The sequence below is a fragment of the Dysidea avara genome, chromosome 1, assembly GCF_963678975.1.
Source record: "Dysidea avara chromosome 1, odDysAvar1.4, whole genome shotgun sequence".
Classification (NCBI taxonomy): domain Eukaryota; kingdom Metazoa; phylum Porifera; class Demospongiae; order Dictyoceratida; family Dysideidae; genus Dysidea; species Dysidea avara.
Genome location: NC_089272.1, coordinates 3011394 through 3034313, shown reverse-complemented (window position 1 = coordinate 3034313; position 22920 = coordinate 3011394). Strand labels below are relative to the sequence as shown.

Genomic DNA, 22920 nt, shown 5'->3' with positions numbered 1-22920 from the left:
TAGTGTTATGTGCTGATTACTCTGGTCTCATGTACATATATTATATGAATATCCAATAGCTACCTTGTGCCAGTATGCATATAATAATTATTTATATATAGACTTTATCTATATATCACATAATTATAACAGCGGTACATGTACAACGTAGCTATTGCATGGATATCATACAGAATTTTCTTACAGACCGCACATCTCTATGCTAGGGTTTCCAATGTAAAAATTCAACATCTTCAAAATAATTTGCTAACTGCTGTTTCATGTTTGACTAACTCTCACTTGAATACAGCTGCAGTGGCGATAAATTTCATTGCCTTCTTGGGGTAGAAATCGATCGAAATAGCTGCAAAATCCGAGATTACGAGCTGTAACTCTTAGAAGCCTTGATCCTTTAACGCAATACTGGAGTTCAACCTTCCTCTGTGAGTAAACCCTCACCTAAAAGCATTGGTAGTTTGATTGGTGAGGTAAGTTTCCTGTCGCTGCATCATTTGAGCACGATCTTGGATTCAAAAAATGGGTTTTCGTCTACAGACACCAAACGAATGATAGCCCAAACTTTCTCACACCACAGTAGTAATCATCCATCGACAAAGAAGTCACATACGAAGTATGGTTAAGGTTAAGCACCTCTAACCATCTGGGTGAGCACGATATAGGGTAAAATTTTCCGGAAATCACACCTTCACTACACAACTTGTCCACTTAACTGCTTAAAAATAGATATCTTGGTGTAAAACAACTGTATGATCCATAAAGTATAACTAATAGCAATGTTATCGTCGCTGCAATTCAGTTACAAAAGCACTTAGCCCATTCAATCAGGCTCGTGTGACTAGGCTTGGGTGTGGTCAGCAATGATACATTGCCTAAATTTATCACCGGGCATGCAATCTAGGGATAAAATCACAGTTGTCGTAGCACTGCACAAGACATCCAGACGCATCAAGTGTTTAAACGGCTGAAATCACGCGAGCTTGGTTGTAATTTCTTTAGCGCCATTTAAATTTATTTTATGATTCCTGACGATTATAACCCGGGATAACCTCACTTCTAGCTGTGTTTTATGGATCATACAGTTGTTTTACACCAAGATATCTATTTTTAAACAGTTGAGCGTACAAGATGTGTAGTCAAGGTGTGATTTCTGGCAAATTTTGCCTTATATCGTGCTCACCCAGATGGTTAGAGGTGCTCAACCTTAACCATACTTCGTATGTGACTTCTTTGTCGATGGATGATTACTACTGTGGTGTGAGGAAGTTTGGGCTATCATTCGTTTGGTGTCCGTAGACGAAAACCCATTTTTTGAATCCAAAATCGTGCTCAAATGATGCAGCGACAGGAAACCTACCTCACCAATCAAACTACCAATGCTTTTAGGTGAAGGTTTACTCACAGAGGAAGGCTGAACTCCAGTATTGCGATAAAGGATCAAGGCTTCTAAGAGTTACAGCTCATAATCTCGGATTTTGCAGATATTTCGATCGATTTCTACCCCAAGAAGGCAATGGAATTTATCACCACTGCAGCTGTATTCAAGTGAGAGTTAGTCCAACATGTAACAGCAGTTAACAAATTATTTTGAAGAAGTCGAATTTTTACATTGGAAACCCTATCTATGCTCATACATAACTCTTATATGTACTCTGAGATGGCCAAGGACATCATATTAATCTACCTGTGTATATATTATGGCTTGTAAATCTAAAGCATCAATAGTACTAATAGTGTTTATGTAAACTTGCAACTGATAATTATGTGTGGTGGTGTGCAAAATGTGTATGCATGTAGAAAATGGAGCCATGTACACTGATAAGATAATAATTATGTATTTAGGAGAAGAACTGCTTCAACTTCAGCTGGCCTCCATTGAATTGTGAGTGTGAGAGTGTGCTGCATTACAAAACTATATGTAGTCTCATCATGTATACATTGCCAACCAACTGTCAGTGTTGCTACTGTAATAATTTAGTCAAGGGGTAAATGATTTAACCCATTAGATTAGTTGCATTTCACCACACAGCTATAGTAGTTACACAGCTGTTTGAAGTGTCTTAGCCGCTATATACATATACAATCCATAATATGCAATAGCAATGTGGTGTTCTAGTAGCTACATATATTTCATGATCTTTTAATATACATGTAGAATGCAAAAGTTGACCTGAAAAACAGCTAAAAATAAAACTAAGTGGATTTTTTCTCAAGAGCCAACCAGATTATTAAAGGTGACAGTGAAGGTGATACTTGGCTCCATTACAAGTTCAGGAGAGGGCAATGGACACTACACTTTTATAGGAAATGGATGGTGACAAATTTAGATTTGAAATATTTTTAGTAGGTCATTCATTCATCGTGTGCAATTGCATCCATGAGTTATTAAATGTTTTTGGGATCCAACTCAACTCATCACAAATTGTACAAGTACACATTTGCACTATTAGCTATGTTTGTACCAGGTTGTGATATAGGCAATTTCCACTGTATGAGAATGGTCCTGCTTGGTTTTAAGACACCTTAATTTAGACAGTTTTATTGATTTTAATAATCTTGTGACATACAAAATAACAGCAATAAACAGTTAAGTCTAGCTCTCTTCTTCTTCAGCTATTCAGTTCCAAGATAACAACAATAAACAGTTCAGTCTCACTTCTTCTTCAGCTAGTCCTCAGTAAAACTTCTTGTAGAATTCAGCTATCAATAAAACTTCTAGTAGAGTTTAGGAGCAACCTTTACAGAGTCTTTTAGCAGGGAGAAAAAGTGTTATAGTACTGCTCTATTTATACTATGACAAAAGGTAACCTTCAAAAGGGCAGCACTAGAAAATAAATCTGAATAACAAACATTGACTTCTGAAATAATAAACAGTGACTTTAAGAAACAATAAACGGTAACTTGTCATTTGTAACAGTAGACTTTTCTCCACTTCTGCTCATTTTATGAAATGTTAAGTTATTACTTGTACTGTCATTCTCAGTATATAGTCTGAACTTGAACATGTCATGAAACTACAACTAGCCTGTTGTGGTTTGTACGAGTGACACTCTGCAATGCAAACATTGTAATATGTACAGCAATCAAAATGTTAGCTATAGACTAACCATTGTGATGCTCTGATAACACACTGTTACACACATAAAAGTGGATGATAATTGTAGAGCCTTCATTTATACATGGTACAATTAGTAATCCAAAGTATCCTGGTACCAGTACACCATGCCTTATAATAGGTTCATTACCATGTGTCTATAAGGACTCACACATTATAAGTTTAAAAATATCCATTATTTATTGTTAATCAGCAGGACCCTCCAGGGGTATAATGCTGATGTGCAATTACATGTGTACAATTTCAATTAGTTACTTAACTATATAAGTATGTACAATTACGACAAGTTACTTAATTATATACATATGTACAATTACAATAATAAACTATAAAAATATATACAATTACGATAAGTTACTTAACCATATACATAAAAGGGGCTAATTTTTGCTTAAATTCTTCAACACAGTCAGTCTCAATAATCTCAGCATCTAATCTATTCCATTCTGGTACAGTTCTTGGGAGGAAGGAATATTTATATACATCAATTCTTGGTTGGTGGTTTCATCACAGACACTTTCTATTATACAGTATCAATTCTTACACTGTATATACTGTAAACACATGCAGCACATGTAGTAGCTACTGCAGTAAAGATACGGATGATTTGATTTGATTTATGTATTTTCTCTCCAGGAAATCAGCTACAGCTGTTCTTCCTTGCTCAGAGGAACATACACGTAAGTAAACACCAAAACACATTTCATATGAAAAGATCACATAATTACAAAAAGCTAGACTACACACATACAGAGGTTTTGAGGTTGCTTGATCAGTATTTGTACTATCGAATTGCGCATGTGCAACTGATCCAGCCAATGGAATTTACTGCGGTTTTCCAAGTTCTTGCAATGGAAAGCGTCATGCGCTAATAATGTGTCAGTATGCGCAGTTCTTTAAAAACTCCTGTAATATTTTGTGGCTGTCGAGTTGTATGCGTAGGCATCCTTGAAGTCCTGTGAATCAGTAGTTGTCACTGAAAATCCACTGTTGAACAGCTGCGCACGTACATGCTTGTATAGCGCATGACGCTTTGCATTGCAAGAACTTGGAAAACCGCAGTACACTCTGTGGAATTCAAACATGCCCTCGAATTTCATTGGCTGTTCGCTGCACATGCGCAAAGAAATCGTTATCAAGCAACTGTACTGCGGTTTTCCAAGTTCTTGCAATGCAAAGCGTCATGCGCTAATGATGTGTCAGTATGCGCAGTTCTTTAAATACTCCTGTAATATTCTGTGGCTGTCGAGTTGTATGCGTAGGCATCCTTGAAGCCCTGTGAGTCAGTAGTTGTCACTGAAAATCCACTGTTGAACAACTGCGCACGTGCATGCTTGTATAGCGCATGACGCTTTGCATTGCAAGAACTTGGAAAACTGCAGTACAATCAATAAAGAAAGTTGCGCATGCGCAAAATTATAGTAGGCATTCCAGTATCCGAGATTTTTTAATAAAAAAATTCTCCGTATATTCCCCAATAGAACCCTGGCACAAAACAACAACCCGCGTTTAACTTGGGATTGCTCCGTGGTCCTAGCTCCAATGAGGATGAAAATCGCTATGGGGTTTGTCCACACGATGATCATCATGAAAATCTTAGTTTTGTCGTGCGCGTTTCATATAAGTAAGTTTTGTGTTGTTTTGTAATCTTTTCAAGCCTTGTAATGTATGTAGAATACTTTAAAACTTTAAAAAACGTAGTGTCGGGTGGAAGGTAGTCACTGTTGCTTACTTTAAAGTACGTAGTTACTTTGCTCGGGTTAGCGATTTTCAGCTCCAGAGCAGTTTTCTGATGGCTGTGTAAGCCTCAAAAATACAAACCACTTCAAAGTCAGCATAACAATGCTGTAATTGAAACCACAACTCCACCTTAGGTATTGTTGCATCTTTGTGGCACCTCCACTTTAGTTGTTTACCTTTATAAGTTGTTAACTTGGTGTTTTTACTTATTTGAGATAGCCTCTTGCCTGTGGGTATGCACCATTGTATTGAGAAGTGTGCAGTAGGTGAAACATATTTGCTCATTACACAGCGTACAAAGATCGCTGAGATCCGATAACATCTGAAGTTACTCTCATTATATGTACAAACTTGCAGCTAGAAGCAACTGCAGTTTCAAGACAGTCCAGATTGCTACATGGCTTCCTGATTCAATTGTGCCTTTTTTCCCTTTAAAATGTATGGGTAGCCCCGGAGAAAAAATGTACCTTTTTTCAGTTTTAAAGCACTTTGCATGCCAAAGTAGTTAATTCCAACCCAACAAACTATATATTTCTGAGATCGGCAATCAATACTCTATCTGTTGAGCATATAAAAAGTCCATTTTTCCAAAATTTAAAAATCGGGCTGGAATGCCTAATTATAGTCCGGAAGTCATTACAATAGAAGGGGGATCATTCGTACGTACTGACAGAAATCAGTTGTGGTAAGAAACGTAGCTAGCTATTACAGCATTTGCTTGTACCATACTTGTACTATATATGGCTGTATCAGTACGTATGTACGTACGTAGCCATGCATTCTGTGTAAATGTATAATGCTCACTCGAGTGCCTTCTCCTTGGGTTGCAGACTTGCAGTGAAAAGAAGAGTCCGAAAGTTGCTGCTACCGCCAACAATATGGGAAGAAAAGAAATGCTCTCAGTTGGGTCATACATCCTCAACGTAGTGATTTCGCTAATTCCGAAAATTGGAGTAGTGGTGAGTCACCATGTAGCTTGCTATTTTAATATTTTCAATTTTTCCTTGATTCTTTTGTATATATCTATAACACTTTGTTTTGTACAGTACATGGGCCAGCCGGCTTTAGTAGTGCTGTGAAGCCCATTGTTTCATCAAAATGATACAAGTGAGTTATGAGGCTTTAGAGACTATACATTTAGACAATCCAGATGTTCCAGTATAGATTTTTTTAAATCCTTTCTTTGGTCCATTTCTGTTTCACATTATTAGCCATGTTAAGTTCTAGTCTCGCATGCCAGACGGTTTGTGTGGGGGCGGCAAATAAACCGTCTGGTCACTGTTGCACGCTTTCCGTGAACTCATTGGAATGCAATTAGATTACATCACGGCATTGTTTTGCGCCAAGGATGATGCAATAATCGTTCCAATCACCTCTTTGAGCAGACTAATACAATAATTGTACTGGTAATGTCCTGGTGACGTATTCGAAACATTGCTGAACGTCTTCCTCGACAATTCTGTCGTTTCACAAATCCATAGCGAACCACGATCGTTCTTATACGAACGCTTTTAAGAGCCCTGTACTAGGGAAACAAAGATCCTAAGCCCATGGCGTTGTTAAACTTTCGAAAAAGTTTGTTCAATACATTAGTTCGGCCTATCTTGGAATACAATAATCCTATTTGGGGGCCTCATTACATTCTAGACAACAGAAAGGTAGAGAAGATACAACGAAGGGCTACTCGTCTCATCCCACAACTTCAAGACAAATCTTACTCAGAGAGGTTGACACAACTAGATTTGCCATCTTTTCATTATAGACGATTGAGAGGTGATCTAATATTTTTCTTAACAATTATTTCACCACCGATTTTACTGATAGCTATATATACGTATTCAAGATCTATTACCAGGGGGCATCAATTCAAATTGTTTAAGGAACGCTCAAGACTATTGTGTAGATCTAATTACTTTATCAATAGAATCACCAACAATTGGAATAGTTTGCCTAATTATGTTGTAAATAGTTCTTCGATTAACACTTTTAAATCATTATTAGATAGTCATTTAATTGATTCAAGATTTATTTTTGTATAAGTCATTTAATTGATTTAAGAGTTATTTTTGTATAATTACTACATTGATCGGGTATGCAGGGCCTTTACCCGTATTTAATCATAATCATAATCATAATCATAAAAAGTGATCTGTAGCTGAGATTCAGTTCTTTATTACACTAAGAATTGTGAATTATTAGTGGTTGTTTCGTCACAGAGTGCGCGAAGCGATCTGATTGGCTCTGCCAACATTCCGGCAGTGGTCCCGGAATGTGTGCAACAGTGACCAGACGGTTTATTTACCGCCCCCACACAAACCGTCTGGCACGCGAAACTAGTTAAGTTCCTGTTTAGGTAATCAAAGGCTGCAGCACAAGTAGCTGTCAGACCTGCAGTGGCTGGTCACTGAAAAGCAGTAATAATGTTAATAAGGGAGTGCCTACAATCGGGTATCGGTTAATTATCATTAAACACAGATTTTGGTTTAGCCTAGTTAAATGCTGAGAATTGGTACAACTCTACTATGGGGATATTTTACATTCGGTTATGTCAAAAGCCCCATATATGCCTGAGGGGGGGGGTGTAGAGAAAAAGCCATTGTGATAGCTATAGTTGGTTAGCATCCACCTGAGCCCCTGCCCAATATCAAAGAGGTCTACAAGTTACACTTGTGCATACTCCCTTATACTTCTAAAGGCAATGCTGTGAGGTTGTCAACTCATAGCTGGTGATGGTTACCACAAAACATGAGTACATGCCAGCGGCTTTGAGACCTGCTACCCTCCAGTGGTACTACAGCTGCTGATTAATCTGCTTCCCACACCCCATTAAACTATTATGTACAGCAAACCCAGCATGTCATCCCTGTCATGAACCTAAAAAATATTTGGGCATGCACTTAATGCATGATTGTCATTTGCCTCATGGTGGAGCAACAATTTTATGTCGTAAAGCTTGGATGGGGGTAATACTTGATAGCCTATAACATGATGTCAATGTGTTGAAATAATCCAGTATGTGCAAACCTGTAACATAGCAGATGACCATACAGTATATGAATATGTCTCGATATAATATTATGTAATTCATAATGTAATCAATTTAACTATGTTACATCTTTGATTATTGAGTTATAATTGCATCTTTCATTTATGGTTAGAATGTTTGGAAAAACTGGTAGTGGTAGCTGATATACACCCCATGCCAGTTTGTGGCTAGCCACACTGAACATTAAAGGGACACTACTGTCAGTATTGTTTACATTGTGAAGCCTTTGAGTTTCTAAACCTGTTGTACTTATACTGCTATGAAGGGATAGCGAGATACAGCTGCATGTAATAAATGCTACACAACAACTTGAGCCAACCAGGTGGATGGGGTGGATACTGTTGGCAGCTGGGAAAACATGTTAGGCTGTATCTCACCTGCCTAACTATTGATGTACAAGCCCAAAATCCTACCTTTTCTTGTCCACTTGGGGATGTGAAATAATGTGTGGTTGAATGGCTTCGATACCGAAGGAGTGCCCCTTTAAGTTACACACCAGTGCATGCTATGGGAATAAACCAGACTTTCATAAACTCAATCTACCAGGATCATAGCTACCTATAGAAAAGCAACTGAGATTGCACATGGGACCTTCATTATCAGAATGTGTTGGATAGTAATTAGCAGTTCATTTTGTACTATATAAAGCAGAAGTGTTAGAATTAATACTGTAAACTCTTAGAGAAAGTGTACTCTGGAAATTAGACGCTACACATAGTGAAATTCACCATAATTCAGGGATCATGCAAGACTATAGTATGTTCACGTTGAGCTGAATCCTGAAAAACAGCTAAAAATTAAAAGTGGATTTTTTCTCAACAGAGTTAACATTTCAGCCAACCAGATGATTATTGGTAACAGCAAAGGTGTCAACAACAGACACGTATGGTCTGGTTCCATTACAAGTTTGGGAAAGGATTGTAATGGGCACTGTGCTTATATGGCTTCCCAAAAGAAATTTATTGCAAAAATTTCGGTTGGTCGTAAATATTATGTCAAACATTTGAACAGCAATATTTTGAAATATTTTTAGCATGTCAAGCAGTACTACAAATGAGCCAATATTCAAGATCGTGTGTAATTGCATCCATGAGTTAATAAATGTTTTTGAGGATTCAGCTCAACATGAACATACTATAGAGACATGAAGTGCAGACAAACAATATAACAACAATTGGCCATTGTGAAAACCGCAGCCACCACTCAATGCTGCTGCTGCTGTCCTCCTTCAATGCTACAACCCACTTTACAATCTCAAAAATGTAGCTACTAAGTTAAGCATAAATATTTTGTAGTGCTTATTACTATTACAAACTCCTCTCCAAACCACCTAACCTTGAAAAGCAGTGAAAAAGCAGCAGACTAGTCCTCTTAGGCTAAGAACAAAGATCAATTATCTCAACTTCAATTCCCTTAACTGCTACTCTGACATGAATAAAGCAATGCTAACAATTGTACTTGTACATTTTCTATCAAGAAATTAACTTTATGCATTCAGTTGTGTATAAAAATAACAATAGAATTTGAAATTACGTGATATCTGTGAAATACAAAGGACCTCACCCAAAGGCTACCTTAAAGGCTACCTTTACAAAGTTACTTTCTTAAAATATGTGATTGTACAAGTGTATGGAATGTTGTATCAATATTAGTAGAGATAGTTCAAATGGAAATACGTAAGCAAGTGGATCGACACTTGAAGTAAACAAATTTAATCCCTACATTAGTCCATAATAGGGCTATAGTTTGCAATAAACCAGCATGACTATGGTAGGGAATTAAAATTTCACTTCAAGCTCTGTGATCAATGATCCAGTCACTACTGAAAATATGGATTAGAAGCCATCATGCACCACTGCACTGTCAGCAATTAAACAATGTGACTGTCTCAGCAAACAAAAAACCTGCACAGGCATACATTTTGAGAAAAATAAAAGAATTTAAAATTTTTTTTAAATGCTGAAAAGAAAAATAATGCAAGTTTTATTAGGCCATTACTCAGAAAAAGAAGACTCAAATCTGATTAAAACCATACACCATCTTATTTGCCTGCTCATGGAGAGTTCAAAAATCTTTGTTTCTTTTCTGTAGCCCTAACAATATGTGTCTCGCATACATGTGGTAGGTGTAAACAAGATTGTCTTCATTTCTTCAACAAAACTGCCTTCATACCCATTTGCGTAAGTGACTACAGGGCTAAAACTGTACTTTGATTGATTTGCTAATCCATGGTGTGGACATCTTAAGCCAAATTCCAACACTGTAGACTAAGGAAGTTAGCGCTGCGAATATAAGTGCCTGTACGTAGCTTATTTTCAGTATAGTCACTGTACAAAATTTGATTTCCTTGCTCTTCCTATTGTCTAGCGCTATGATTTCATAACTACTCGTCTCAATAGGTTGAAACTTTAGTGATCGATTCCTTGGTCAATAGATATTATTTTAATTACTGAGAGAATAACAAATTGGCAGTTGTATGAACAAGCTGGGAGACAGTCACAAATGGGACACAAAGGAAGACAAAGGTAAGTTCATGAAGCATGCATAGTACGTACTGCATGGTATGTCAAAAGACACTGTTGGACTGACTAACAGTGAAAAAAATCAAGCCCATAGCCTTAGCCATTATTGAGTTATGCTTTTCTGAACCAATCAGGCGAGCGGTTAGTCAATCAGTATATAGCGAATAAAAAATTAAATTTTGTAGCAATCTATTAAAGGTAATATTTTTGTGTTACACCTAACCAATACTGTCAAAGCACCATATATATTGTGAGGCTGGTTTCTGTTTCATTTTTTATGAGAAAGTGCAAATCTCCATGATCCATAATATACAATACTACCATACTGTGTGATAAATATACTTTGTAACCTTATCAACTGTTTTTTTTAAAATAGGTATTTTGTGTGATAATTGCTGCATTTAGAGTGGAGTTGTTTTCAAGTGCTGTGAGTTTTGTCATAACTGCTGAAGATCGTGACTTACCACTTGGAATCTGCTTTTATGTTGATGCCAGTGAAAGTTACTATGGTGACCGTGTGTGCAACAATGGTCTAGCTGGTGCTATTATGAGTATCCTAGTAACAATGTTACTAATCATTGTTGATATGCTGCTACTATTTACCACTTCTACGGTATGTATACTCACATAATGTACAAATTATTGTTAGGATTCCTAATAGATCAATGGGTCTTATGTTTGGCCAGTATCTGCAGGGTGACCTGCAAATTGAGTCATGCCGGATAGGGTTAGGCCATATAATGATATATTGTTGCTATCGTGATAGACGATAACTATATCGAGGCTGTTTTTACACATTGTGGTATATCGAGTTCATGATATACCATGATTTATTGCTTGCAAAATGAAATACCACAATGTAGCTGTCTTAAAATTGCAGCAAATTACATTTAATAATATGGTTGGATGTATGTAATTATTTATAGCTCAAGAGTTGTTTTTGGGATAGATATAACTATGAGTCAGAGAGAAAAACCTTTGCATATGAATATTACTGACATGGTTTTTCTAATTTGCATGTAATATCATGAAAGTATCGAATATCGTGATAAATACATCCATGATATATCTCGGTGTACTTCTTTCAATATCACCCGACCCTAATGCTGGAGTGACTGTGTTTAACTCTTTTAAGTGTTTCTCGTGTTTTCTCTCAGCTGGTGGTTATATCTGCCTTCTGTTATCCCTACATTGCCTAAATATAAAGACACATACATGGGTAAACTTTATACTAAATACATATAGTCATGATACTGTATGTACGGTACCCAATTCAGTTATTTACCTCCTCTAGTTTGTAAGACTGGGCCACTCCCTGAACCTAGTATGGGCTGTGTTTTTTGCTGTCTACTGGCTGATATCTGCTGCTCTGCTAGCTAACTTGTACACAAGATACTGTGACAACATTTTTGGACGCTGTGAAGAAGTTGAAGATAAATACATTCTCTTACCAGTGATGGGATTCTTGACCATGGTTGCTTGGGTGAGTCACAATAATGAATTCTAGCGTGTGTGTGTGTGTGTGTGTGTGTGTGTGTGTGTGTGTGTGTGTGTGTGTGTGTGTGTGTGTGTGTGTGTGTGTGTGTGTGTGTGTGTGTGTGTGTGTGTGTGTGTGTGTGTGTGTGTGTGTGTGTGTGATGACTGTGCTTAGTGAATTTTTTAAATTGAATAAAATTTTCCAAAATGCTGCCAATTCAAAATATGTTGCTTGCATCTAAAATGTGCCTTTTGGCTGGGCATACTCAACTAGGGTTTTGTAATTGGCAGTTAATGACATGCACAACTAACCAATGTGGTTGAGATGTGTGCTCATATACAATTTACAGTGATATTATGTAAGTGGAACTACACATATCACAAATTGTCTGATCACTAATCTGCATACAACCAATACATGTTCCTATGAATAATACAAATTATGACACTTATATTATTGTTAACTCTTAAATCCTCATGTTGTTTCTAGTCACAATGCACTGAAACTGCATATGCCAATAAACCGGCTTTTATACACATGGCCTCAAACAGAACGCTGTAGCTGTTGAACCAATAACTCTATGGCTACCCAGTTTGTGCCACCATATTCATGATGCAATAAGGGAGAAAAAAAGATACCTAGGGATATACCCTTTGATAAGTGTGGGGTCAAAACTCGCCAAGAAACAAAAGGGGTCATCACCTGAAGTGCAAATTTATCCTACTAGCTTGTAAAACTCCTAGTCTTGCTTGTTAACTGTTTTGAATTATTATAGCAAACTACTAGAGCACTGTATCTCACTACTAGAGCACTGTATCTCACTACTAGAGCACTGTAACAAAAAGAGTATGTGCGTTAATAGTACAACACAGCCTATACCAATTACTAATAAATGAAGTTTTTGGCTATGTGCTGGCTGTTGTATAGCCCCCCCGCACAGAATGGCACATGAAACTAACCTACAACCATTCTTACTATTGCAAAACACAAAGCCATTGTTACACTACTGCAAATTGACACCTTGCATGTGCTGTCAGCAAAAAAAAATAGGACACAAAGAATGACAATAGTAAGTCCATGTATTGCTCATACTGCGGTATGTGGGTACCTGTCATGCTGAAGAAATGTCTAACAGTAAAGAAATCAAGCCTGTAGCCTAGCTGTTATTGAGTTACACTTGTCTGATGGAATCAGTAAGTTTAGGGTTTGAATCCTGCCAGTGACAAAACCTTTTCTTCATTTTCTATACCTCTTAATTTTTTTCTCATAGTAAGTTCATAGCATCCTGGTATTGCTTCACAGCATATGGGCTGTTGGAAAAGTACAAGGCACACATGGGCAAGCCAAATGGATGCATGTTTGTCAGTGCCTTCTCTTTGTAGCTCCAATATTTAATTCGTTGTGATATTAACTACTTTCTTAAATTATAAAAAACATTTAGCCAGGATGTGTGCGCCTGTGTGTTAAGTTAATTTTGCTCAAACCTTTGCTTGCAGTATAGCTACAATGCATATAGTACTGCATTAAATACTCTTTGTTCAGTTTGTTGGCCACATTATCACAGTGTCTGCATGATAGGACAGCACCACATAATTTGTACATGTCTTGACAATTCGTGGAATAAGGTACATGCAAAATATATATCACCATGCATGCTACTTTAGGACATGGTTTTTAACATTTCATTCCCAATGCATTGATTCATGTTATTGTGGTTAATATGGAATGTGAAATGATCCTGCACGTAGGGCAGGTACCAATGCTAGCAAGGTATATTCAAACCCTTATGATCCCTATTATTCTGTACTACTGATAACAGAAATTTCATGTGATATCATCGCTTAAATGTTATATTTCAGTAACTAATATTATATTTCAGTAAGTATCACCAAGACCTATAGTATATTTACAACTATGGAGATAAGAAAGTGTGATGTATACAAGTACTTTACATCCTATTGCCCACTGCAGGTTGTCCAGGGAGTCATGTCAGTGACCCGGATCATCATAGGGAAATAACAAATGAACAAGACATTTTGTGTGACACACTGACTGTGTGATAGTTTGGTAGGTTAAGCTGTTTAGGTTCTTTAAATTTGAGGTTATAGTAGGTAGCTATTATGGATAGCAAACAATATATGCTAACTTGTGCAAAACTTAGTGTTGTCATAATTGAATGATTTTAGTTAACTAACTACCCGCATGTAGGTGTAATAACACCTTCAACATGTCTATACCACCAGAGTTTTTTTAATGCTGTGCTGTTCCACTCTACTGTACATGTAGCTGTATCATGAATTAAGAGCTACATATAACATAACATAAAAGTCATTAATGGCAGCAGTACAAGTGTTGGAGAAATGTAATTTCAACGGGAGGGCATGGCTTTGTAGCAACTGGCAGGTAGAATGTCCAATATTGTTGAAATTGTGCCATGCCAACTTCTATGGAAACTATCTAAAAATTTGAATGTGATAGGATTGTGTAGTCCAAGTGCCCTGGCAGGATCTGATAAATCATTTAAGCAAGACTGACAGTTGCAACAAATTGCGGAAGAAACAACTAAATCACCATGACCCTCACCATCCAATAATCAACATGTGAGATACGTTGCTGCAACATGCCACCATGATTCTTTGTCTCATTACTGAAGTGATCATTGATAGAGTTGTAATGTGGTTTACTCCCTTTAGGAAGATGTCTATCAAAGAGTATAGATGCTGTATGCTGTTACCTTCAAGTTCTCAGTTAGTGCTACTATGCCACATAACTTACTGACCACAAAGTCTTCAATAATAACTTTATTGGTTCTCAAGTAATTTGGGACTTATCATGTGTGCTCTGCCACTCCCCTTCCCAACCTGCCTGGGTAATGTGCAACTGCTCTTAAGAACATGGCAGTCTCCAACCATAAAACAACTATTGTAAGACTATTATTATCTCTAATCTCATTACCTACCTTTAATGTACAAGTCCACCTATTTTCACTGGATGTTAATATACCTTTTACATGATAGCTAGGCCTTCAACATTATTGTTGATCACATGATTTACACCCTCTTTGCCACTGGCTTGTTGTAAGTATCAGTATGCAGCCATATTACTTACCAAACAGTCAGCTGTAATACTGACACTTTTATTACGCACTGTGATGTACTCCACTTCTCTTATGAGACAACCACAATGCAAGTTATGCTAACACTCGGATAATGTACAATAGGAATTTTTCAAAAGTGTATATATAGTTTCCAGATTTGGTAGTGAGTCACAGATATGGGTCTGGGGGAGCAGGTACCTTAGTTTCTAATGCATGTCAAAATTTGGAACTGGAAAACTCAAGATCAAGCTACTAGCTACATTTGAAGTGTTCTGAACCATTTGTTGAATTCCTTGGTCCAAAGAAGCAATCCACTATAGACCTCTATGACTGTTCTATTAGAATACATTTGACTATGATCCACAGTTGTAAAAGTTATATATAGTGGAGGAGACAATTTAATGTTGTAACCTCATGATGCATCAAGAAGATTGTGGGATTTGAAAAAGACTAGACCCTTTTCCCCCTACAGAGTTATTGACTAATTATTTGTGCTTTACAGAAATTGAGATTATTTACAGCTGTCAGGGAAATGATATACATTCTAATAAAACAGTCACCTCTTTCACCTATCAATGTTATGTCCCATGTAAAGTTTGTCCACAGTGTAGGGACATTTGCAACTTGAATAGCCATACTGTTGGGGTAAATAGAGATTTGTAACTCAAAGTTGTCCCCCGAGATGGAGAATTCGTCATCTAGTATTTGCAAATCCCCACCTTTTCCCGATCTGGAGTCGGTGCATAATCATCACTTTGAAAAAATGTTAGAAAGCTATATGGTGTACTTATGACCTCGTTAATAAGACCATCTCATTGTAGTGACTATGTCAAGTAGGTCCCAAACATAGCTAAGGTGTACTTCATGACTTTATTAATAAGATCACCTTATAGTGACCAAAAGTAGGTCCCAAACATGCATGGGTACTTCATGAAACACCATTGTACTTTCCAAGAGGCCATAACATACTACATATGCCCTCTATGAATAGTACAATTATATACCATTCCAGTATATACGTACAACAGTAGTACTGCACAGCTTTTACAATAACTATAATTACGTACTTGCTGGTTACAGAAACACACTATCATGATAGAAATTTTTTCAATAATATGAAAAGTTTATGTTATACACACAACATGCAAGAGATATTATTATAAAGTCATTAGGAAGATCGTGTTAATATTGTACTACTTTCCTCTGGTAGTCCGGACCAGAGAGAGAATGGCCTGGCCAATCTGTGGATGAAAAAGAGGACGTATTGACTAGATAGTTACATTTTTGACTATGTCCATTATGTGAACTATACCAAATATAAGAACTCACCCAAGCAGCCATGGTCAAAAATCCCATTATTGGCAATAGGAGGAACTTCTCTTCAGTGTCACGGCAATGACGCGACAGATTATCGCAGTATCTTGTGTACAAGTTAGCCAGTAGGGCAGCAGATATCAACCAGTAGATGGACAATGCCACAGCAAACACAAATGCCACAAAGTGGAGCGGTTTCACAGACTACAGTAATTAGAATGATAGTAACAGAATATGATTTGCTACAATAACCCGAATACTACACAGTGTAATATGGACACCATCAGTCAACCAAAGCATCCTGATCATCATGGTAGCTAGAAGTGTGTGGCCCTATACTGTATGCATAAAATAGTGTGTGCACTGCACAGGCATGGCATCTGAATTTATAGCAGCAGTGTAATACTAGCAATATGATTTCTGTGTCCTGTATAACATCTGCGGCGATTCCTGTTGTTACTGCACTGTGACCATAAACATGCACACAAGATATAGTATGATAAGTTACCTTTGAAGTGGCACATGCAGCTTGGAGCTCAGCAGTCATGAAGGCCATGGCAAACAGGATACTCATGATGGCACCAGCGATACCATTGTTACACACACGATCTCCATAGTATTTAGGGTCCTCATCAGTATCAAAATACTCACAGATTGCAAGTGGAAGATCTCGATCACCAGTTGCTGGAAAGGATACTCTAGCCATAAACAGCTCTGTCCTGAATGCAGCTATGATGATACAGAAGGCCTGTAGAATAAAAGACCATCAACTTCAACACCATCATGATTATGATGAACAAAATGTAATGCAATTAAATTAAGTACATGTATGTGAGTCCTCAGGCAACATGCGTCCACATATCTAACCGATTTGGGTTGGTTGTGAACATGGCAAGGAGAAAAAATAGAAATAATATAGCTATATATGTAAATTAAAAGCAGTCTGAATTGATTGTCCATTCTTTAGAGTTTCTACCAGAAAAACTCTCTGGGAATCAGAGATCAAGGCTCTGCCCACTTAATTCAAAAGTCCTCTAGCACTTGTTTTAGAAAATGGACAAACTTTGTTGAATAAAACTAATCACATCTATATAATCACTAGAATAGAGTTAAGTAGTGAGTTCCACTGTTTTGTATCAGTGAATGATCTAACTCAGCCAAAAGTTGTAGTAGATATTCTGGTTTGAATTGTTTTTGGCTGCATGCTGATTCAATATGTCAAGCGGACATGTGAGCTCTATAATACCCATCAATGAAGGGTGTGTGTTATAGATAACAATAGGAGTGACTAAAAGAGTGGAGGGGAAGGTTAATCCAGTATATTATATAGACACTGACTCCCTGGCAATCGGAAGAGAGAGTTGTCAACTTATAGTAGCTATATGCCTAATAGGTGTACCTTTAATTTGCTGAGATCAACCACCTAAAAATGAGCAATAGTTGCATGTAGTGCTTTTAGTTGTCATAACTACTAAAACACCAAGAGGGCATTGTAAACATCCTGTATCAGTTACAGACAAAGATACCTGGAATTCTTTATTATCCTTTATTGGCTTCTTAATCATCAAAAATAATAACATGTATGGTTTCACCTGAGAAGCCCTGCATGTGCAGGGCAATACCCCAAACGAGCTAAACGATGTAGCTAATTAATTTGTAGATATGTGACTATAGTTGATATTAAGTAAGCAGAAAAAAGAACCAGCTGCTTCACGGGGACGGTCGCTTCGCTCCTTCTAACCTCGAACTCACCAAAAACTAAAAAAGTTAGCAACAGCTAGTGTGCTTGATGCTTGAGTTGTTTGGTCTGTGTCCGAGCCAAGTTAGTCCAAGCTTTAATGCATGGAGCTGAGCGAGGTGCCAAGCTATTGACAAGGACGGTCTGTGTCAATAGCCACTGCGTTATAGGAGCACGAGCGCCCATGCAGACAAGCAGGATGGCCACTTACTATGATCGAAATTTTTAGTATAGCACTAAAGATGTAGGGTCCAGCTGAGGTCGGTTTTTCCACTCCATCTCCCATCTTGATCCTCGTCTTTATCAGGTATGTAGCAACTTAGTATAAGTTAAACGTGTATAGCTACCTGCAACAAGAAATGGTATACACAACTATAGCTAATACGTAGAGCCAAATGGGATTAGCTAAAGGTGACATGACTATGATAATATTTGCTTACCAAATATCAGTCGTCGGTTCACCGCACTAGCTATAAGCAATCACTGAGTGATTTCTGCTACTATACTAGCTATGACAAATTCGTATAATATTATGATCTAGCTATACTATACGTATGGCACTTTATAGCGAACGGTATATATACTGCTCAAATATGCAAAAACCTTAATGATGCCGCATGAGTAACGTGGAACTGCCGCCGCGCATTATTGAGTGTTCAGTTGTGTTGAAATCATGTAAGTAAGTTAGTATACAGACACAAGTGTTATGCGTTATAACAAAAACAAAATTTAGTGTCAGGGGCCGAGGTTAAAAGGTGCATGGGGGCCAAGTCCCCCCTCATCCCTTCAGAAAATTTTCACAGTGCTATATATACGTTGCTATATATAGCCACTTTAGACATAATTCAATACATTTTTGGTGCAGTTTTTATGACTGTGTAGCAATGACATGTCCAAATCTGTCCATAAGGGCATAGCAAAGGAGAACATGCATGAGAAACTATAGGCATAGGTTAGAACCTTAGAGATCGAGAGAAAAACCATCATGAATGATGATGAAAATATGTAGCTACGTATACGACAAAACAGAACAACAAAAAGTGAGTTCTCAGGCAACATGCATGCGACCACAAATATAGGACCACAAATGGAACCAATGCATGTGAGCATAAGGAAAAACAGTGCACAAATAAATTATAAGATACAATAATAAATTAGTGTTCTACTCCTTACAATCCCCTTGCCAGAAAAAATTTTCTAGAAGCCAATATGCTGGCAGAGGCAAGCATCATCCGGACATTTCTTGATGGGAGACTTAGTTCAGGATGAACAAAATTAAGCTAATCTGGCCTTGATTGTAGAAAGCTGGTAGTAGCCCTGCGTGCACTGTTAACTACTCTATTCATATTATACTCTAATAAAACAGTCAGGAGCAGTGTATGTTTATCAGTTAAAACAATTAATACCTAGAATTTTGCTACTGACTCCATTCCCATTCTAGTTAATGTGACTAGAAATTCTCTTCTCATACTTTTACACACCAGCAGTGTCTACAGAAAGTAGATATTCAGCTATTTAGATCTATAAATGTGAATTCTTGTGCTTTAGTATAGCCTACACCTTAATATATACTCAGTAGTAATACGGGGGAAGTATAGTATTTGAATTTTCAATAAACATTTTGGACTTTCAGTCAAAGTAGCCACCAAATTCAATCTTGGAAAGTAATATTGCTACATATTGTAAATTTTATTCCAGCTTACAATAGCAATTAATCATTCCTCCAGTGTCGTATTTCAATAACTAATTATTTGCAAATTTTAAAATTCCCACCAAATACAATTATGGTACTTAAGTTTTTTTGAGGAGTAGCTAAGCCTAGACCTCATGCTACATAAACTAATTCTGTTTTCTAGCTCAGAATAATATTGTAGCATTCATACTTCTAATATTGAACTGGCAATAAATATTTGCAATTTCAGTCAGAGATCTCAGAGTGACAGTTTTTCAAAATTAATTTTCATGTAGGGGCATGCTTCCAGACCTTCCTAGAGAGCTCATGCATTACATTTTGCACAGTGTGCATTGCAACACTGTGCAGTTACTTCTATCAGTACGTGTACCCCAGTCCTCCTCTCTTATAGCAAAATCTCAGATCCACACTTGAGGGCGGGGGAGTTATTTAGAATAATTACATAATTTGATTGCAGAAGGCTACTATGCCACATCTATCCGTGATTGGAGCAATTTACCCATTGACACTATAGAATCTCAATCTCTGGAAGTGTTTTTAGATAAACTATAATATTAATCTTGTTTTGTGATTTGTTATAACCTCCCTGAATGTATCAGTTTGTAACTGTATTTTCAGTAATCTTAAACATAATCATAATAATCATAATCATAAGGAAAAAATGAAAAACTGTATGACTGAGTCAATTTTTGTAGTAAGTTGGCCATAATATCTAGCTACATTTTCTCTTCTATACTGTTGTAGGGTGGTAAACTGAGCTGTTTCAACATTCTAGAAACACGTGGAAAGTTTAAAATTTGTAATGAACTATTGCAGCAGTTCTTTGGATACATTCTGTTAAGTCAATATTAAGGTAAGTGTGAAGGTCCCGGATGGTAGAGCCATATTCAAGTATTGGACTCACCATGATCTTATAATAGCTAGGTATATGTCCAGGACAGTGAGAAAGATTGTTACAGTACAAAGCTTGTCTGGCTTAATATTCAGTGGCTGTATTCATTCCATGACAGTTTTTTTATCAATGAGTAGTCACTCACAGATATTAACATGTGTTACTTGTTTAGAGTCATTATAGGATTCTTTTTTGTCAGGTGCAAAAAATTCATGCTTGGAGGGATTATATATCATTAATTTTGCCACATGATGGACCATTGATGTGTATATGGTAGAATACTGCACACCGTAAACTACAGAATCATGTTATACATATCAGTTTGCTGTATAGATACTGATGCTACATGAATGAACTGTTTATTGCACATGATGCTATCAGCATATAATATGCATGGATCATTGTTTTGACTTACTTGCATGCTATGTGCATAACTTTTGCATCTAGCAACAGACTGAATAATTTTGTGGAAAAGTGAAGGAACATGCAGGTTTAATTTCCAGGGCTATGTTGTTGAACATTTTAATAACGAGAAAGTTTAGTTACTGTGTGTGGCACAAAATGAAGGGGGTATATGCTAGCTATAGAAAAAATGCTATTGTATAAATTATATGATCTGTTTCAGTGAAGTTTCCTATGCTCATTGTATAGTGAAAATTATTGATAGCTACATTAGCAAATAAGACTGCATGACACTTTGTGTCATTAGGATTTGAAATTAACACATGAATTGGTATGGTATCATTATGGTGGAGTCTTGCTATTGCAAGTTAATACTATAGGAATGTAGCAAGAGTGGATCTCTTCTCTTGAATGTAGGAAATGCATGTTAGATAGCTAGTCCGCATGTAGCCAGCTCACATGATGCAATTGTCATTATGAGATGACAACATGAATTATAATTAAGGCTGTTGGTGAAGTTCGAGTTGTGTAAATTTATGGTGTATAAATGCTCCAGGGTATATTATGCACTGAAGGATCTTGCTATTGTATATCATTTAATGCCAGAGAATAATTTCAACCCTATAGAATTGGTGGAGTAACTTCAGGCAAACTGATGCCACTTTTTTTAAAAAAGTTTTCACTTCATTACACTCGTTGGCCTAAAATTACATCATTGTTGATATTGTTCTAATGTATGTGGCATACTGTACATACATTAGAACAATATCATGCAATCAATTGTTCATGAAACTCCAGACACTATACTTTTCAGTGCATATCATTTTGGATTACTGATCTAAATTCATTCTGGGTTTATAGTTTATACAAACATAGCAAGCTCTTCATAATTCAGTCAGAGTCTCAGAGAATATTACAGACCCAAGCACCTAACCACACCATCATGTGTAGCTATACACGTGTGTTATATGTGCATACATGTTGTTGTGTAGCTATACACTCCGTACTATGTCCGATGTTTCCAGCCATCCTCTGCTATTTTTAAATAACATTCAAATTCCAGAAGTCAATTCAGTCAAAGTCCTCAAATTTACTTTTGACTCTTCTTTGACTTGGCAAAGGCATATAGACAATGTTTTGAGCTGTGGACGACAACGTTTAGGTCAGTTATATCGCTGCCAATCATTTTTTGAATGTCAAGATATTTTCACACTTTATAAATCTTGGATCCGTCCTATGCTAGAGTATGTGTCCATCTAGTATTCAAGTGAAGCTTTGTCTCATGTAAGTTGTTTGGACAGCCTTCAATCCTGTATTGAGAATATGTGCAGCTTTACGTCCCTCTTTGACTGACTGTCACAATCCACGTCGTCTCTTGGATGGTGAAGGGCAAGGCAGCCTTCAAACTTTCCGCCCATCATTTAAAACAACACACAGATTATCTAGTAGACTACACAGCTTTGATCCAGCCAGCCATCTTCGTTTTCAGAGCCCCTGTAATTTTCGAACATTGGACCGCTTTTGCCGAAGTTGGCAAGTAACAATAGTGACTTAGTGGGACTCAATCCCAGCAGAGTTTCTGTTACAAGGTGACTGTAGGGGATGGAGAATTGTTTTCCATGGTGGTTGCTAAGGTTACCACCTTTTCCAATGTTAACTCCTTTTCAGACAACAGGCACTGTTGCATCTGGGAATTGGTCAGACCACACACGAAGTGGTCTCGCAAGGCCTGCTCCAGAAACATTCCAAAATCACAGGACTGAGCCAACTTTCATAGTTCAATCAAGAAATCATTTATAGATTCCTCGTGTGTTGGTCCCTCTTGTGAAAGATGAAACACTCCACGATTACCAATGCTTTAAGCTTGTAGTGCTGCACAAACAAAGT

At 37.2% G+C, this 22920-nt stretch overlaps 2 protein-coding genes across 2 annotated transcripts; one reads left to right on the top strand and one right to left on the bottom strand.

The window, feature by feature from the left end:
• Positions 1-5483: 5483 nt before the first annotated feature.
• On the top strand, positions 5484-14041 carry LOC136253166 (uncharacterized). Its single transcript, XM_066045796.1, has 5 exons — positions 5484-5537; positions 5683-5811; positions 10797-11033; positions 11715-11903; positions 13869-14041. Exons 2-5 carry the CDS (start codon positions 5731-5733, stop codon positions 13914-13916), a joined length of 555 nt encoding a protein of 184 aa, XP_065901868.1. The 5' UTR covers positions 5484-5537; positions 5683-5730; the 3' UTR covers positions 13917-14041.
• A 2037-nt stretch (positions 14042-16078) lies between these two features.
• On the bottom strand, positions 16079-18622 carry LOC136247414 (uncharacterized). Its single transcript, XM_066039127.1, has 5 exons — positions 18487-18622; positions 18258-18393; positions 16817-17056; positions 16324-16512; positions 16079-16235 (listed from the first exon to the last, which is right to left on the bottom strand). Exons 2-5 carry the CDS (start codon positions 18330-18332, stop codon positions 16188-16190), a joined length of 552 nt encoding a protein of 183 aa, XP_065895199.1. The 5' UTR covers positions 18333-18393; positions 18487-18622; the 3' UTR covers positions 16079-16187.
• Positions 18623-22920: the final 4298 nt, after the last annotated feature.

Excerpts from the sequence above, each read along its gene's own strand:
- LOC136253166 (XM_066045796.1), top strand. The coding sequence starts at position 5,731 with ATGGGAAGAAAAGAAATGCTCTCAGTTGGGTCATACATCCTCAACGTA. Across the intron at positions 11,034-11,714 it reads TACTATTTACCACTTCTACG|TTTGTAAGACTGGGCCACTC; the intron begins GTATGTATACTC and ends TACCTCCTCTAG. Across the intron at positions 11,904-13,868 it reads TCTTGACCATGGTTGCTTGG|GTTGTCCAGGGAGTCATGTC; the intron begins GTGAGTCACAAT and ends TGCCCACTGCAG.
- LOC136247414 (XM_066039127.1), bottom strand. The coding sequence starts at position 18,332 with ATGGGAGATGGAGTGGAAAAACCGACCTCAGCTGGACCCTACATCTTT. Across the intron at positions 17,057-18,257 it reads TACTAAAAATTTCGATCATA|GCCTTCTGTATCATCATAGC; the intron begins GTAAGTGGCCAT and ends TTTATTCTACAG. Across the intron at positions 16,513-16,816 it reads CTGCATGTGCCACTTCAAAG|TCTGTGAAACCGCTCCACTT; the intron begins GTAACTTATCAT and ends TAATTACTGTAG.